Consider the following 19036-nt stretch of genomic DNA (forward strand, 5'->3'; position numbering starts at 1 on the left):
CATGTAGCTAATGGCTGCTAGAGTGGGCATTGTCCACCTGGAGGGTGCGGTTATAATGGTGGACATGGTTCTTTTCATTAGGAAGGCTACTTCAAAGGGAAGCAGATATCACACTGGTGACAAATAGAAATCAGATAATGGTGAGCGTGCTCTAAAGATGATACCCCAGTAACGTGATAGTGACTGGGAGGGCTGTCTTAACTAGAGAACTCAGGGAAGCTCTCTGCAGTGTTGATATCGGAGCTGAGACCTGAATGATTGAAAAGCAGGTGCTGACGATGCGGAAATACGACTGAGCTGCTTCTGGTCGGTGTGAACTGCAAGTGATGATGCAAACTTGTGTTTAACAAACCAAACGGTGTGGCCGGGTTATAGTGAGCAAGAAAGATGAGGTAAAAGTAGAGAGGTAGGCACACTATAGAATCAAGGCCATGAAAAGAAATTGGGATTTTTAAGTGAATTAGCAAATTATGGAAAATTTTAATTTGAGTCATGAGGCACTCAAGTTTATAAAATACAAGTTAGACATCTATGTGACTATCAAAGAACACCTAACTCATTATTTACATAGTTCAGTGGACCAAAAAAAACAGACTTTTTTTGATATCTGTAACCTATATCTCTTTCTCGTTTTTAAAATCTTGTATCTACCATCATTTATAATTCAGGGAGAACATCGTTGTCACTTTATTTACCTCTGTTAGCTATCATCTACTTGTTAAAAACAAACCTGGTGGTTTGTTTTGCATAAAGTTGTTACTTGTAATTGGTTTATAAACAAAATACCTTTGAGGAGAGACTCCAGTGCTTGAACAGTGGATTTGCTACTAATTGTCTTGACTCTTTGACAGACATGTGCATCGCTATCGCAGTTTCTCTCCTCATGATCCTGATATGTGCAATGGCGACTTACGGAGCATACAAGGTCAGTAGCCGTAAGAAGATGCTGGGCCTTTTCCTCTGTCTCTTGCATGTGTATTCTCTGTATTTAGCCATAGTAAGTGTGAAGTAATTATTCCCAGTTTTCTTTTTCAGAATTTTTGGAAGTTTAGATCTTTCACTGATATCCTATGTTACTAGGAAATCCAGTAAAACCAATATTATTATCACAGACATGTTTGCAGAGTCGTGTTTTTTAGCTACTTCCATTTGGCATGCCAGTTGCTCTCATGACCTGATTTAATGAATTCTACCATGTCCCTTTAGATTAAAAAAATTTCTTTGAACTCAAGAAAATAATGTTTTGTCACTCCAAGTGTATTAACGTGCTATTTTCTCTTACATTTAGCAACATGCTGCCTGGATCATCCCGTTCTTCTGTTACCAGATCTTTGATTTTGCCCTGAACACCTTGGTTGCAGTCACTGTGCTTGTTTATCCAAACTCCATTCAGGAATATATACGCCAGCTGGTACGTGGCCCACCCAATGACTGTTTCTTGTCCTGAGAGAAACCTGGTTAAGTAAGAGACATAGGATTATAGAGATGGGCTTACATACTTTGGTTTGTGGAGTCTTAGCTTGCATTTGGATTACTAATTTTTTTTTTTTTTTTTTGGTGCTAGTATTGGAATTTGAACCCAGGGTTGCTCTATCACAGAGCTACATTACCAGCTCCCCGCAGCCCCCTTATTTTTGAGACAGGATCTCACTAAGTTGCTAAGACTGGCCTCCAATTTCTGCCTCAGCATCCCACACTGCTGGGATTACAGGCATGCTCAACCATGCCTGGTCTGATCAGAGATTTTTAAATGTAATCTTAAAAAGAGTTTTGGGGGCCTGGGGAGATAGCTCAGTTGGTAGAGTGCTTGCCTTGCAAACACAAGGCCCTGGTTTCGATCCCCAGCACCGCAAAAAAAAAAAAAAAAAGTTTTGGTTTCTTAGGATACCTTTTGTGAAATTAAAATCTCCCTAAGCTTGAGGGAGATAAGTTGGTGGCATTGATAGTGGCATTTGATGAACCTACCTAAATTACAGTCTAATTGCTGATAATTCTGCTTTGTGAAATAACAGTTTGCTTAGATATGAGCAAAGCATAGCTTTTTGCCTCTGCTGTTGTATGCGAGAACTGGAACTCTGCTGTACACTGTTTCTCAAACTTATTTGATCATAAAACATATAACAGAGGTTGGAATGTGTGTTCATTCACATCTTAAAAACTTTGCTTTTTAAATTGGGAATTTGTCTTAAAATTTAATTTCTTCAAAATCTTGGAATATTTTAAATGGTGAGAATATTCATTCTTAGGGTTTTTTTTTTTTTTTTTTTTTTTTTTTTTTTTTTTTTAAAGTAATGTCTGAGCACTGGGGAAGGAGCAGAGTTCTTATGAGATGGAAGAGATAAGGCTGGGGGATGTGATGTGAAAATCGGGAACCAAAAAGTTCAGGGGAAATGAGAGCAGCGGAGCAGCGGGTAGGCTGGAGGGAAGAAAGGAGGAAATGAGGCAAGAGAAGTTTGTGATCTGTTGTTGTTGTTTTTTTAATATATATTTAGTTGTAGATGGACACGATACCTTTATATTATTTATTTACGTGGTGCTGAGGATAGAACCCAGTGCCTCACGTATACTAGGCGAGCGCTCTATCGCTGAGCCCCAGCCCCAGCCCCACTCAGGAGGGTCTTAAACTTGCAGTCCTCCTGTCACCCTCCCAAGGTGTTGGGATTACAGGCATGCACCACCACACCCAGCCCAAGTTTGTGATCCTGATGACAGTCATGCCCCAGCCCCATAACTGGTACCCAGCAGACATAGCACAAAAAGCACCAAGTGTTTTGCTCCTTAAAAGTACATTGTCAGGCCAGGGGTATGGCTTAGTTCTAGAATATGCTTAAGGCCTTGGGTTAGATCCCTATCACCACAAAAAATTTAAATAAAAATAAAATATAATTGTAAAAGAGGATCTCCTTTGTCATTTGCTATGGCTGCCATTCTTACTAGTAATAGCTTTGTTTTAGAAAACAGGTCTGTGTTCTGGTATAGCATGCTAGTTGTATTATAGCTGAGTATTCCTCCATAAGGGGTTATAATAGAATTAGCAGGGTGTAGAGTTACCTTGGTGTTAAAGGATTTTTTTTTTTTTTTAAACTCTGTTATGATGACTTCTGGTTCTGGGCTCCCAAAATCATCCCTGAAGAGAGGAAGAAATACTATCTTAGCATGATCTGGCATGGGAGGAGTTGGGACAGGATGATGATGGTGATGGAGACACGAAGATGAACTATATGCCAGCCCTGGACATTTGAGTAGTAGATCTCGTGCTGCATTCTGTATGCTGCAGAGATTTAATAAGGAGCATAAAGCCTAACATGCAAGGCAAGCATGTAGAATGCTCAGAATCTACCTAGACTTCCTTTTGAGCTCCATATTGTTTTGTCACTCCCTCCTGGTTTGTTTTTTAGAGCTGATAGTAATTAAAATATCAGTAAAAAACCATCCAACATTTACTTTTATTTGTAATTACAACTAATGCAAGTGAATATCTTCTCTATGTTCTACTTAAAGATTAGTCTAGGCTGAAGGAGTGAGGCCTACACGTTATCAGCAATGCCTTAAAGACAGTAATGAATGGCAGCATTGAAGTTCCCCTGATAATGGAGGCTCTGTTGACAGATTGAGATAGAGTGAGTCCAGAGAGGCTGTTATCTGAGAAGTCTGGAGGCAAGCCCCCCACTTAATTCTAATGCCTGTTCAGTTTATTTATGTGGAGTCCTGTCAAACATAGTTGAAATAAGTTATGCATATCTTTTTATAGATCCTAACTATGTGTAGAAACCAGGTCCACTTTTCTGGGGGAAGTGTGTCAAGATTTTATGGAAGAGATCCCATGCTTCTTTAATTCATTCCTGTAATGAAACCACAGAAACAATATGATTTCTTGTTGGTCTTGTGAACAACACTATGTTATTCTTACCCTTTAAGATCACTACTACAATTGGGCAAGGTGGTGCACACCTGTAATCCCAGCAATTTAGGAGACTGAGGCAGGAGGATTGCAAGTTCAAAACAGACTCAGCAATTTAGTGAGACCCTATCTCAAAATAAAAAGTGGGGGCTGAGGCTGCGGCTCAGGAGTTAAGTACCCCTAGGGTCAATCCCAAGTACCAAAAAAAAGAAAAAAGAAAAAAATCACTACTACAAAAAAAATCTCTTTCAAGCTGTAAGGGAAAAGTCTGATTTTGTGAATGATCTCAATGAATGACTTTGATTTTATTTCCTAGATTTTGCCCAGAGTGAAAGATCTGAAAACCATTACATGCTGTTCACCCTGAGCAATAGGAGCCAGGCACATGACTCTCAGGGCTTCTCTGTGTACTTATTTGAAACTTCCTCATTGTCTCAGAGCACTGCTCGTGGGAAATCCAAACATACGGTATTGGGTGGTGAAGAGATGAAAGGCAGGGTGGCTCGCAGTCTCCTTCCCCACGTCCTCACCCAGGCCGTCACCAGACGGGCGCATGTGTCCTGGGGGAGTCCAGTCCCCTGCTCCTGCTAACCATAGCAGACTTAGACCCTCCTAAATAAAAAAGGTTTCCTTTGATCTGGTAGTTCATCAATGAAGTCAGATGGTAGGACTTTCTTTTTGTTTGTTTTCAGGTGCTGGGGATCAAACTCAGGGCCTCATGCTAGGCGAGTACTCTACCGCTGAGCTACATCCCCATCCCCTGATTTTTTTTTTTTTTTTTTTTAAGATACTGTAAATTCTTGTTAGTGTAAGAGAATCTGCTCCCTAGAAAGAAGTAACATCAAATCAGATTGGCAAAAAAAAAAAAAAAAAAAAGAAGTAACATCAGCAAGAATACCTTACGTAAAGAAAACATCTTTAAATCTAACCCCCTACCCTGTACATGCTCTAGAATGTCCGGAACTCCCAGAAATTCCAGGTGCACAAAATATGCCCTGGTACTACTAACTTCTAAATTTGTGTAGTAGGCAAGCTATGTGGTATTTTCAGGTCTCACTCATGACTCTTCCTTTGATTTCCCCTTTTCTGGAGTTACTGCCTGGATTAAGAACAGACTAGTCTCTCCCCATGTCACACCTTTTGTAACTTTTTTGTGAACAGAGGTGAGTGAGAAATTTTGCGTTATTCTAAGTGGAAACTGTCTGCTTTTGCCTGTTGGTTTCTGATGAGCACATCTGAACTGCTGCTTAAGGAATATATCTTGAATGATTAAAGAGATTTGCTAATGAGGCCCTTTTCTTTTGCAGCCGCCTAATTTTCCATACAGAGATGATATCATGTCGGTGAATCCTACCTGTTTGGTCCTTATTATTCTTCTGTTCATCAGCATTATCTTGACATTCAAGGTAAGCATAAAGGTTTTACTTAGTCTAAATATTATTAAGAGTATTTCTATATGCCAAAGAAATAAACAGTGTGATCAGTTCATTGTCTGACTGCTGTTTGGTTTCCTAACATTATAGTTCCTTTGATTAATTATATGAGAAATAAACCCTAACCAGAATTCCACAGGCCAGTTAAGGATTATTCCAAAATATGTTTGGATGGCAATAAATTATACATTACATAGTAATGTATAATTATATATTACAACACTGCAACATGCATTACTATGTCTGTGTAATAGCCATTCTTGTCTTTTTTTTTTTTTTTTTTGGTACCAGGAATTGAACACTTAGTGCTTAACCACTAAGCCATATCCCCAGCTGAGTTTTATTGTATTTTTTATTTTGAGACAGGATCTTGCTAAGTTGATGAGGCTGGCTTTGAACTTGGAATCCTCCTATCTCAGCCTCCTGAGCCACTGGGATTAGACATTCTTGTCATTTCTAGAATATTTGTTCTAAACATTGCTCTGTATCAATCCATTATGAGTATCATTATTTAATTAGCAATTGTTGGACATTGAGGTGGTGTCTGATTTTTCATTTATTAGTACTGCTATAATAAAACTTAGGTATTTATGTCCTTGAGATATATTTTCTTAAAATCAGAGAGCAGGCAAAGTTTGAATGCCTTTGATATGTTGTCAGATTGAACTCCCTGAAAGTTAAATGACTTGTCACTCCCATCAACAATGTCCCCTACCCTTTTCAATCAGATACTACCTGTTCTTTTTAATTTCTGTCAATGTCATTGTAATTATAATCAGATTATATTATTAGAATCCATGTTTATGTGCTAACAAGTAGGAAATTCTCAAATGGTTCTTAGGCTTTGAACTTTTAATCTAATGAGATAGATAATGATCTTTCATTGTCTTTATTTTGGCATAAAATTACCCTGTTCTTCAAAAGTCAAGCCTCAGTAAGCTTAAGGAAGTACATTTAGGGAGAAAATCATTTTAAATAGTATAAGAGGAGTAGAGAGAAAATTATTCATTGAAAATAAATTTGAGGGCCCGGGAGTATAGCTCAGTATTAGAGCATATGCTTGGCAGCTTAAGGATCTGTGTTCAGTCCCAGCAAGTGAAAGAGACAGAGACAATCAAGTCAGTTTTCCCCCCATAAAACACCACTCTGAATTTTTTTATATTGTATGGTCAAGGATTTGGATAAATTCCATACATGAATATATAAAAGAGATGAGGGAAAGAATGTTTTATTTAGTGTGAGTTTGGAAAGTATATTAAATATTTCATTCCAGATTACAGAAATGTCGGATGAAAAATAAGGTCACTGTAATAAGTCACTGGCTGTTTAGAGACAATAGGCAGAGGTTTTCCCCTACTGGAGTGAGCAGTGAATGAATGGTGTGTCACCAAGGGCCCTTGAGAACGCTGACTGTGGGCTTGTGGAAACCCAGAGAACAGGCACTTCATATTTGTCTGCTGTTTAGCTTCTGTTATAGATTTGTGTAATAAGGACCTCACATCTGAAAGAGTTCTTGCATTAGGGCATCCAGCGTTCACTGCTAAAATACTGAATGAATCGTCTTTTTACAGAACATATAACTAATACATCCAAGCATTAAAATTCTTAAAAACCCCCCGGGGCTCCTAGGGAACAAAGAAGTGGTAACATTGTAGGCTAAACTGAAAGTTTGAGTGAAGATATTGTGTACATTGTTCAATAAAGTATGCTCTTTCTGTCTTTTTTGTTCTTGATCCATAATTTGAGATTATAGCCATTCAAGACACATTTTTTAAAATAGCATCATACATTTTCAGTGTAACATTATCAGAAATTGAATGGAAGAAAGAATCACCTCAAATATGAATGTAGTTCAAGGCAGCATTCTGAGTATTCTACAGAAAATTTACCCATTTTTTTATGCTTAAACTTTTTGTAAACAAATTGAAATATAGTTCACAAAAAATAATGTGCCCATTTAAAGTGCACAAGTCAGTCTTTTAGTATGTTTACAGAATTGTGCGTTCTCTGCTCTGTGGTTGCACAATGTAATTTTAGAACATTTTTATCACTCACCATTTACTCTTATGCTCACTCTGTACACCTTGGTAATCACTTAGGTACTTTCTGATAGATTTACCTATTTTGGATAATTCATATGAAAACATTCATACAATATGGTCTTCTTTGTGGCTGACCGTCACTTGCCACCATGTTTTCAAGGATCCTGTATGTTGTACCATGTATCAGAGTTTCCCTCCATTTATCAAAGAATGACCTTCACTCGAATGGATACACACCACATTTTGTGTGTCTCTTCATCAGTTGATAGACATTTGGGTTACTTTCAGTTTGGGGCTGTTGTGAATAATGCTGGGAGAATTCTGTGGAATTATGCTGCTATACGTATTCATTTGTAAGTGATTTCTCTTGGCTACATACCTAAGAGCGGAATTGCTGGGTCATATGGTAACTCCGTACTTTTTCTGAAGATCTGCCAGACTTTTTTGAAAGCAGGTATACCAATTTATATTAGCTGTATGTGAGGTTTCCAGTTTCTTAGTATAAACATTTTTTAATAATAGATTTTAAAGCAAGGAAAGGAAATTTGAAATAATTTCATTCTAATCAAATTATGAATGATTAGAATGAAAGTGTATAGCATTCATTGCTTAAACATCTCCATTATAGCCAGGCGAGGTGGTGCATGCCTGTAATCCCAGCTATGGAGGCAGGAAGATCGCAAGTTAGAGGCCAGCCTGGGAAGCCTTGCAAGACCCTGTCTCAAAATGAGAAGGGCTGGGGATATGGACTAGTGGTAGGGTGCCCTTGGGTTCGACCCTCAGTACCCTAAACTTCCCCCCACCATGAACTCATGCTTTATTTATAATATGTCTTTATTCTGGTCATTAATTTTAAGTATTTTTTTGGGCATCTCACTACGAAAATGGAAATGTTTTAGTGAATTTTGATGACTGAGGTAATTTTATAGTCTGTGAACCTTTTTTTAAAAAATGACTTGTGATTAAATTATAGACAATTGTGTAGAATAAAAATTCCCAAAGAAACAGGTAAAGTGTTATGATGAATAGGTTAATAAATTTCTACTGTGAGTTTGAGGACAATAAGTGTTTGTGGTGATTGTTATTTCTGACCACCTTTTCTTAGAAATTTCTTATTCTATTCTCAGCTCCTCCCTTTCCTAACCAATACCTCCTTCTTGTCCCCACAGTGTCATAGAAAGGGTACAAGAGCACCCTTTGCCAGAGAGTCACTGTACCCAGCATTTGTAATTTTTGAAGGCCTTTGGTTTAATAGAGGTTACATGTGCATTTAGTTTTGTGTAGTAAAAAATTTTATACAGTTTTAATATATGTGATATTTTAAATTGTTTGCAGTTTGAAAATTAAAAATCTAATAACCACTACTCGCTTTCAGGGTTACTTGATTAGCTGTGTTTGGAACTGCTACCGATACATCAATGGCAGGAACTCCTCAGATGTCCTGGTTTATGTTACCAGCAATGACACTACGGTAGGTGTGATGTCACTTGAGGTAGAGATCCCGCCCCCCGCCCTCTACCGTACCATGGCTTCTAATCTTTCTAGTGTTTGCCACTTTTTATTGTTGAAACATATCTATCAGCTGTTCAGTCATCAAAGGATTCAGTTAAATGTATTTTGTTTTCCTTAGAGAGTATTAAAACCTACGTGACTTAACTTGTGGATCATTTTTTAAAATATTAGATATGTGTACCTAAATTATTAAGCCATGGAATATAATTTTTGAGGTTAATTCTGCATAGCATCACTTTACATGTGAAATTGAACCAGTAACTGTGATTTTATAGGTAGATATATAGAGGTATAGGTAGATTGATAGAGGTTACTGTGTGTTTATAACTTGCTCTGTGTATGAAACCCTTACTAAAAGATTTGCGTGACTTCTCTTTTGCTACTACTTGTTCATACCCCCAAATTTTAAACTTTTTTTTGGGTCATTCTTAAAGATTTATGTTTATGGGAAAGGGAGATTTATCTTTTAACTTTCCCATATTGGTAGTGCACTTCAAAATGTTTGACTAGATCACCAACCTGACTAGATCACCAACTGAGTCTCAACTTCCTGACAGTACCTTTGAGAAAGACATGTTTTCACTGGAAGCATCCTTGAAACCATTTTGTAATTCATGTAAATTGTCTTGAAACTGCCTGGCTCAGCAAGATGAAAACCTAAGTCCTGTAGGTGGTAAGCAATCTGTCTTCATCTTTGTGTTCAAACTGATGTGATGCCCTGTACAAGTAAGGGCTCAGTGAGTGGCCAGTGAGAAGGACAGGGTGGATCACACGAACATGTGGGATGTAGCAGGATCAACGGAACTGGATGGATAGAATGGACAGGACACGTAGAAGAGTGAGCATAAATGTTAGGTCGAGTCTAAACTAGGGCAGAGTTTTTGTGTTTTGTTTTGTAAATTCTGGTGCCTTTCTCTGTGATCTTACTAAAGTAATTTAGCCTCTGCCTTTCTTTACTTCCTTGTGTGTTAAATGGGAATGAAACATTGTCACACTTTGCATTAAATATGTGGGTATGAGCTGGTATTACTGAGAATCCTGTGGACTGTCAAGAGCATGTTTGCATTAATAGTTCACCCATGTTCTCACCAAACATTTCTTGGGGTGAATCAGATATGCACGAGCTCGGGTTTAAGAGTAGACTTTGTGGGGGCTGGGGAGGTAGCTCAGTAGAGTGCTTGCCTTGTAAGCATAAGGCCCTGGGTTCGATCCCCAGCACCCAAAAAAAAAAAAAAAAAAAAAAAAAAAAAAGAGTAGACTTTGTGATCAGATGTGGCTGCACGAGGCCCAGCAAACCTATAGGCTGAGGAGGCCCTTCTTAGGAGTCTGAAAAATCCTCTGTACTGAATATAGTCAGCACGTGTGCTATTCACAAGAATTTCTTTTGGGTCAGTAAGTCTTTTTTTTTCCGGATACCAGGCATTAAACTCATGGGCACTCGACCTCAGAGCCATATCCCCAGTTCTATTTTGTATTTTATTTAGAGACAGGGTCCCACTGAGTTGCTTAGTGCCTCACTCATGCTGAGGCTGGCTTTGAACTCTCTGTCCTCCTGTCTCAGCCTCCCAAACCACTGGGATTACAGGCGTGTGCCACCACACCTAGCTAGGAAGTTTTTTAAAGAATTAACTGTTTAGAATTATTGTGATTTTGATAAAATGACTGGCTCAGGAAATTTTTTCCTTCTCTGGATTGTTAGGCATTTAGTTATCAATAAATTTCCCACTTTTTCTTTAAAAAAAAAATAAAAATCTCAATACAATTATTGTCCCATTGAGTAAATGAAAATTCTAAACAGAGTTTGAGGAACTGTAAAGTTGTTACACAGGTATGTCAAAACCTCAGCCTGACTTTCATGGTGTGTGGCGGTTTCATCTTTTAGAAGCACATCAGAGAAGATGATCCCCACATTGCATGTGCTTGTTTTGTTATGCTTTGGGGGTTTTTTTCCCCTCTAAGTAGAAATTGGGTGCTTAAAGAATTAAAGAACCATGAGTAAGATACAAATTGGTATGGAGTAACAAGTTTTATTTAGGCTTACTTACAAAAAAATTTATAAAGCCACAGCATGGTGGTGCATGCCTCTAATCCCAGTGACTCAGGAGACTGAGGCAGGAGAACCACAAGTTCCAGGCCAGCCTCAGCAATTTACTGAGACCCTGTCTCAATATGAAAAGAACTGGGGATGTAACTCAGTGGTAAACCACCCCTGTGTTCAACTCCCTAGTACTCCCCGCCCCCCCCCCCCCCATTTTTTTTTTTTTAAATCGAACTGGTTGTAATTTTCAGTTGGGTGTCCCCAGTTCTACTAACAGGCCTGCTCTCTCAGAAAGTCTTCTAGCTGGACACCATTTGTGCTAAGTAGGATTTAGACCCCTATCACTGTTCCCTGGCATGCTGGCACAGGAGCTGAGGAATTGCTTGCTGATGGTTGTTGGTCCTCCTTCTCTTGGTCATTCTGTATTAGCTTGCCATTTTTAAGGTGAGGAAATGGAGTTGCTGGTAATGTCACTGTGTTCCCAAAATTCCCAGTGAACTTTCTTTTTTTTTTGGGGGGGGGGGGGGTCATTCTTAAAGATTTGCGTTTATGGGAAAGGGAGATTTATCTTTTAACTTTCCCATATTGGTAGTGCACTCCAAAATGTTTGACTAGATCACCAACTGAGTCTCAACTTCCTGACAGTACCTTTTGAAAAAGATTTTTATAAAAAAGAAGGTATTATTTTTAAAAAGAATCATTATTATAGCTATAGTTCCTTAGTATCATAAAATATTTAGTAAGCCCCCAGATTTCCACTTATTTTTCATAATGTCATAATTTTCTAGCAGGTTAGTAGAGATTGGATCTGTGGGTCAGTATGTGGTTGAAGACTCTTAAGTTTTTGTAGAAGAAATGAGTTTCCCCACAGTCTAGATGTTTCTTACTGCATACCAGGTGTTTCCTGTCAATTAGCAATTGGATCTGGAGGCTTTCCATGTTCAGAGTTTGTTGCCTTTTTTTTTTTTTTTTTTTTTGGCAAGACTACTTACAGCTGATAATTTGTTCTTGCATGAAGAAGCAATAATATCTGATTGGCATCTTTGGGTGTCTTTCCTTTTTCCTTGACCAACTAGAATACTTTTATAAAGAGAAGCTTTCCTTCATGCGCTATTTGGCTAACCTTTAGTACTTGTGATATGAATTGTTCTCTTCATTGATCAGTTTCCAAAATAAGTTGGTCTGTAATTCTCTGGCAGTGACCTTTGAGGTTATTTATAAGTAATGAACTGATGAAGAGCTGATATCTAATTGAAAAATAAAATTATTTTTATAAATTTTATAAGTAAGCCTAAGTGAAACATATTTATTCCTTGCCTCTTTTGTATCTTTCAAAGGGGAGAAATTAAAACTTTCTCTAAATATTTACTATTTTCTTTCTCCAGACCTGGAATCAACCATTTCTCAGGAGTTTTGCTTCCTTTTGGTGGGAGATGATATCTGGAGACTAATCTGGATGTTTAGGGTTGGAGGACACTTTTTTTTTTTTTTTGTTAAAGCAGAATACTGCTTGTTTAATGGTTGTTTTGGCCAGAACTAAAGGAGTTAATGTTAGCATCCTAACTGAAGAAAACCAAATGTACTGAAGCCTCCCTCGGAGACCCTATGGGGTATTGGAATGATCTAGTTCAGTTATTTTCCCTGGACTCATAGCCACGTTAAGAATCTCATCACACATAATAATGTATGTTTCTTTTTTGTCCCTATCTTTATAGGGAAGCCACATTGACTTACTAACGTCATGCCTGGCTTTCACTTCCTTCCAAATATTACACCAGATGGCTGTTCTCCCAGGCTAAATAGATTCACATTGACCTCTGTGGAACGATACTGGGACTCTTGTTGGTAGAAAATAAATGTGCTTTTTATCCTTCTCTAAAACAGTACACATGTTATTATCCAGATATGTACTTTCCCAAATTCGGCTCAGAGAGAGGATAAATCAGAGTTATTAGATATTAGGGATGATTCCCAGTGTTAATCTCTCCTCCAGTGTGCAAACCAAAGCAAAGCAAAAACCTTGAAGGGGATTTCTGGGGGTTGCGAACTCTTGAGTTTATGATACTTTAGGATTTGAGACCCCCCACCCCACTCCCGCAGCACTCTTAAGCCATGAAAATAGTTACTTAACTGTTAATTGTTTTAAATAGTCATGTCTAAATGACATAGTAGTAGTCGGTGCAGTGTATAAGAGGTGTTGCTCTGTTTCCTTTAGTCACTGCAGCTTTTTGGGCCCCAGCAGTATTCCTGCCTTGGGATATGCACCCTCTTTTGTAGAAATCATGTGGTAGATACATATTACATAATCTACCATCCAGCTGTGGCCCTAAGAGGAAAAATGCATTGCATGTAGGTTTTAACAACAAATTTCTTTCACACTACACTGTGTGTAAATCAGGGTCTTAAAAACAATTTTAATCTATGCAGCCTTGTGTTTCTCATACTAAGTCTTAGGCCATGGTAGTCCCCAATATTTTGTTAAATCTTAAAGTATGGAATTTGCTGGGCACGGTGGCCAGCAAATCAGAAGGCTGAGACAGGAGAATCTCAAGTTCAAGACCAGCCTTGGCAATTTAGAGAGACCCTGACTCAAAATAAAAGTATAAAAGGGATGGGGATGTGATTCGGTTGTAAAGCACCCCTGGGTTCAATTCTCAGTGCCAAAAATAATCATAAATAAATATAAAAGGCAATTCGATTCCAGTGGAATCAGGGTACATCAAAAACAGATTAGCTGGGCATGATGGTGCACACGTGTAATCTGTGGCTTGGGAGGCTGAGACAGGTGGATCATAAGTTCAAGGCAAGCCTCAGCAACTTATAGAGGCCCTAATAAACTGAGTGAGACCCTGTCTCAAAATAAAAACAAAAAGGAGTGAGGTTGTAGCTCAGGTATAAAATACCCCTGGATTTGGCAGTAAGATTAATATTTAGCCAAAATGGTGACTGAAATTCTGATTCCAGATAAAAGAATTACAATCTCGGGAACTGTAGAAAAATTCCTATTTAAGGCCAAGTAGGAATATTGTGAACTTCATGGAGTCTGCTAATCCAGGTGCTAATGCAGACCAACATTATATGCATGTTTATTGTTTTGACTTCAGAAAGTATTTTGCTATGTGGAGCATTGTTTTGAGTGAGACTACTTGAAAAAAGTTAGTGGCCTCCCTACAACCATTTCCCAATAAGTTCTCTGTGAGGCACTAGAAATAAAGTCTGACTTGGGCTGTCAGAAAAACCACAAAACCAGTTCTTGGTTGATTAGCAGGATTTGGTGGTGGCACTTAGTAACGAGTGGTCTCATTGACTTTCAAAAAAACTGAGCACAAAAATTTCCACATTTTTTTTCCTCAAGGTTCTTAAAACTCAGGTTATTCTTTGCTTCTTAATGTAAATTAGTTTCAGTTAGAAGCAAGTTCTTCACTGGGCAGCATGAGTTCCATGTGTTTTTTCCCCACCATATAGAGAGAAAAGGGGAGGGACGGCACTGAACTGGCAGCAGGGAAGAGTCTTCTTTAGAAGGTGCTTCCTTCCTGAGCAACAGCCTGGGGCACAGATGCAGCCCTCTTGCAGGTTTTTCAGAAAGGCCAAAACTCACTCTCTGGAATGACTAGGGAAGGCTTTGTCTACAGGACAGTGAGCAGGCTGACTCCTAAGATCTCTCTCAGCCCTGGGCTGTCAGATTCACAGACATGAAAAATACCTCCCACAAACTGACTTTCCACATGGTTATCTGTCATGGTCCTGAGCCAGAGGGTCCAGGGATGGGGAGGAGAGGAAAAAGCACAGGACTTAAAGTAGTGGAAAGTTCTAGGATTTTGAAACCCTGGCCTGTAATTTGTTGGTTTGGAAGCTTCTGTCCTTTTAAACACTATAACATAAAAGGCACCTTTTATTTGTGACATTTCAATTTTAGTGTGTGTGTGTGTTGCTGGGGATTGAACCCAGGGCCTTGTGCTTGTGAGGCAAGCACTCTACCAACTGAGCTATATCCCTAGCCCTTAGTGATGATTTTAATAGTGTGTATGACCTCACCAAGATTTCTATCCACTGCCCCCATTTAATGTTAAAAGACCAAGACAAATGTGAGGGGTTGATATTGACTTGATAAAATCCCAGTGAAGCAGAGAGAACAGGAGGTAGGCTAATTCCAGAGTTAAGGTGTTTAGAGGTCAGGTCAAGACAGTAAGTACTTGCTTACTTACTGTCAACAGCACTTGCTAGTTTGCTTTGGGTGATGGTTAGTTTTTGCTTTTTTTTTTTTTTTAGCACAGTGGGAAGGAGAGGAAGGTGACTCAGGGTTTTTGATCATAATCCTGAAAGACACAATCCCGAACACCATAATCCGAAATGTTAAAATCCCAAAAGATCAAAATCTGTAAAGTTTAAAATTCCTAAAGATAAAAATTATGAAAATATGCATCTGGAAAAAATTTTTAAATTCTCTAAAAGACATTTATTTACATTTTAAATGGGAATTTACTTAAAAAAACACTATGGAGTACTTCATAGGCCACACAATAAAGTAGACAATAATAACATTTTTACAAACACTGAGAGGTACGCTAGTCACATAGATGTCTATTACTGTTATGACATGAACTGTATTCATTTAAAAAAAGGTCCAAATGCAAGATGTATAAATCATGTCACTGTGGTTGGTAATTGTGTGCATACAACTTCATAATCATTCGAAATATCGGGATAGAAACATAAGTCCTTTGAGATCAATTAAAAACCACTGTGGGTCACCACTGCATATGCAGTTGCCCAGAGAGCTGAGGTTCAAAGATATTTTATCTTTATCAAACAGATGTACAAAAAAGGACATGTCCTCATTTGCTGAGGAAGTTTGAGTGTTTTTACATGCACACACAATGCTTATGCACAAAATCCACATTGGGACAATGTACTTTTGTGGAGTCAAACTTGCAAAATAGGCATAAAAGGAATCAGAACTCTCTTAACCATTTATACCTCCAGTATCAGAAATGATGCAAAGATAAAATACATAACAGTAATTTGGAAAAATAATGTTGACAATTTAAGACAGTGTGGGGAATAAAACAGAAAGAGAAATGACCTGAAAAGAAAATGCAACATGTGAAAAAGTATGTCACCAGGGTGGATTGCAGGCAATTGCACAGAGCTGGTCCACAGAGCTGGCTGACGATCCCGATCACCAATTACATTAATCAGTTTTGCATTGCGAGGAACAGCCACTTTTTCTTTAAGGGCCTGACTCTCCTCAGAGAAGACTTTCATATTCCTGGTCTGTCTACATGATATTGCTCTTTTTAAAATTCTTCTATGATTCAATATATTGCTTTACTAGGTTTCTAGGTATTTTTTCCACCTAAAATGATCCATCTCTCTGTGTACAATGGGAAATACACTAATCCCTTCTCCAGGACTTGACTTTCTACCCCTCTTATACAGCCTTTATTATTACTATTATTTTAATCAATATGAGTTATGGTTTTCAGGATTTCAGCATTTGGGATTATGATTTTTAGGGCTTTTGTTTTTTGTTTTTTGTTTTTTTTGAGATTTCAACATTCAGGATTATGGCATTTTGGAATGAATGGCATCTTTGGGGATTATGATTGGCACTGACTCAGGAAAGAGGTAGAAGAAACTAAAAGGTTAAAAAGCAAGTTTGTAACAACAAAGCAGCAGCAGCCTTATCTAAAACTATGCTGGATAGTCCTGCTTCTTTTAACCCAGTTGCTGCTTCATGACCCAGCAGATGTGCACATGGCCTCAGATATACTTTCTGTTAATTCTAACATGAAAGGATCGTGGGTGGGGCTGGACTGGATGCCCCCTGAGGTTTCTTCAGCTTTTATGTAGTTACGTTGAGGGGACAGTTTATTACATTTGCTTGGCTCAAATTTCTTTCCTTCTGTACGATATTCTCATTTTCTTCCATCAGTAAAATACAGATTTTTAAAAACATCTGTTTTGCTGGAAATTATAATACACAATTTGATTTCTGATTTAATTACACATGCCCCAAATAGAGTCCATATTGATTTTACTGTAGGGGCAGATGAGGCATTGGATTTCATTTTATTTTATTTTTTTAACATTCTAGGAAGGGTTTCTGGGAATATATCTTAAGGAAGTAATAAAAAATGTATAAGATGTTCATGCAGCATTGCTTTTAGTAGCAATAGCATCCAGCCTAATTGTCTAATAATTGGGGAATGATTTGGTTAAATAAGGATATATCTACTTGGTAAAATGTATTTATTGTTATTAAAATGATTACAGGCAGGATAATAGCAGAAAAGATTATGATGATTCAAAAAACAGAATACAGAAGTTTGTATTGTGGCTACAGATATGAAGAAATAATAGAAAATTCAACAGTTGATTTGTTGGGGAGGGGGAGGCGAAGTTTCTCTGTATTCATTGATGCAAAGGAGGGAGACAGGAAGTCGGTGGGAAGAGGAAACTAGCAAAATGGGAATCTGAGCAGCCCTCCTTTTCCTGCCCAAGCCTGAGGCAGCAGCTGAGCAGAGCCAGGCATTCTGGCAGGAATGGTGTGTCGTGAGGGAGATGTGTACAGTAGATGGCGTAGCACATTCAGACTTAGGGGGTACAGAGAGGGAGCAGTTGATGCCTCTGAGGGGGTTACTATGGTGATAACTCACTGCACATTCCTTCTGTTGTCTCAGCATTTAAATATCTAATATTTATATGAGTATTTAAATGTATGAAGCCATTTTCATTCTAGATTACCATATTATTTTGGTGTTACCTGACTAAATATTTTACCAGAGAGAATTTCTGGACCCCCAATTTAGAAGATTCAAAGTACTAATTCTGTATGAGATTATCTATAAAATTTTTGAATAGCTGCTCTGCTGAGAATTAATGGAAATAACTTGTAACTTTCCTGTAACATCAGGAGAGAACAGATTATAGTAGTTTTTGCAGTGACTTGAAGATAAAAATCAACTTTTATTTTATTTGCCTTTAGAAATGGTTCCATAGGGTTAGAGTTAGGGTTAGGGAGGGGGGCAAGTATGGAGGAAGAAAGTACTGTATAGAGGGTAAAGAGGGGTGGGGGGAAGGGAAAAAATAACAGAATGAATCAAACAACATTACTGTATGTAAATTTATGATTACACAAATGGTATGCCTTTACGCCATGTACAAACAGAGAAACAACATGTATCCCATTTGTTTACAATAAAAAAAAAAAAAAAAAAGAAATGGTTCCTGTAGGTGGGAAGAAGGTTTTTCATTAGGATTTGTTCTAATGTTCTCCCTGTCTCTTGGTATGTTAGATTCATGAATACAGGATGCCATCAGCTGTTAAATGGCACCGTTATTTTATCAGATCTGCCTTGACCCACTGTGCCACCAGAGCTCCTGTACCATTATTTTAGGAGCTGTAGGTACTACCAGTGATAAGACGTAACCTGAGTCCAGAGATGTTAAAATGTACAAAAATGTGTGCCTTAGAATAAAAAAGAAGCAGTTATGCGTCTGTGTTTATTTACTTATGTTACAGGTGGAGGCTTTCAGAACATTTGGAAATAGTTACTTTGGTTCTTAAAAATAAGCCCAGACTTCCCCTTTGTGGTGAGACCATCCCAAATGCCAGGTGGTTATTTCATATAATATTGGAAAGTCTTATCTAAATGGGCAAATTGACATGGCCAGTTTAATACAAGCTGTTTTAGTCAGCTTTTTCGCTGCTGTTACTAAAAGACCTGACAAGAGCAATTTTAGAGGGGGCCTTGCGGTTTCAGAAGTTTTGTTCCATACACAGCCAGCTCCATTCCTTAGGGCTCGAGATGAGGCAGAACATCATGGCAGAAACGTGTGGCAGAGGGAAGCAGCTCACATGATGACCAGGAAGCAGAGAGACTAGAGTAAGCTCAGCTAACCAAATATATGTTCCAAAGAATAGTCCCCAGGGACCCACCTCCTCCAGCCACACCCTACCAGCCTGCCGTTAACATACCAGCCTACAGTTACCACTCAGTTAATCTCTATCAGGGGATTAATTTACTGATTAGGCTAAGACTCTTGTAACCCAGTCATTTCACATCTGAGCCTTCTGCATTATTTCACACATGAACTTTTGGGGGAC

The 19036-nt window shown here is 38.3% G+C and overlaps 1 protein-coding gene across 1 annotated transcript in view; it reads left to right on the forward strand.

Annotated features, from left to right (window-relative positions):
* Nucleotides 1-19036, forward strand: part of LAPTM4B (lysosomal protein transmembrane 4 beta) — a 63635-nt gene that overhangs the window by 34491 nt on the left and 10108 nt on the right. Inside the window, exons 3-6 of the mRNA XM_079126304.1 lie at nt 852-925; nt 1289-1411; nt 5209-5307; nt 8752-8847. Of these exons, the coding sequence (XP_078982430.1) occupies nt 852-925; nt 1289-1411; nt 5209-5307; nt 8752-8847 (392 nt within the window). The remainder of the gene's footprint in view (nt 1-851; nt 926-1288; nt 1412-5208; nt 5308-8751; nt 8848-19036) is intronic.

The sequence above is a fragment of the Sciurus vulgaris genome (assembly GCF_902686455.1).
Source record: "Sciurus vulgaris genome assembly, chromosome: 1".
Taxonomy (NCBI): Eukaryota; Metazoa; Chordata; class Mammalia; order Rodentia; family Sciuridae; genus Sciurus; species Sciurus vulgaris.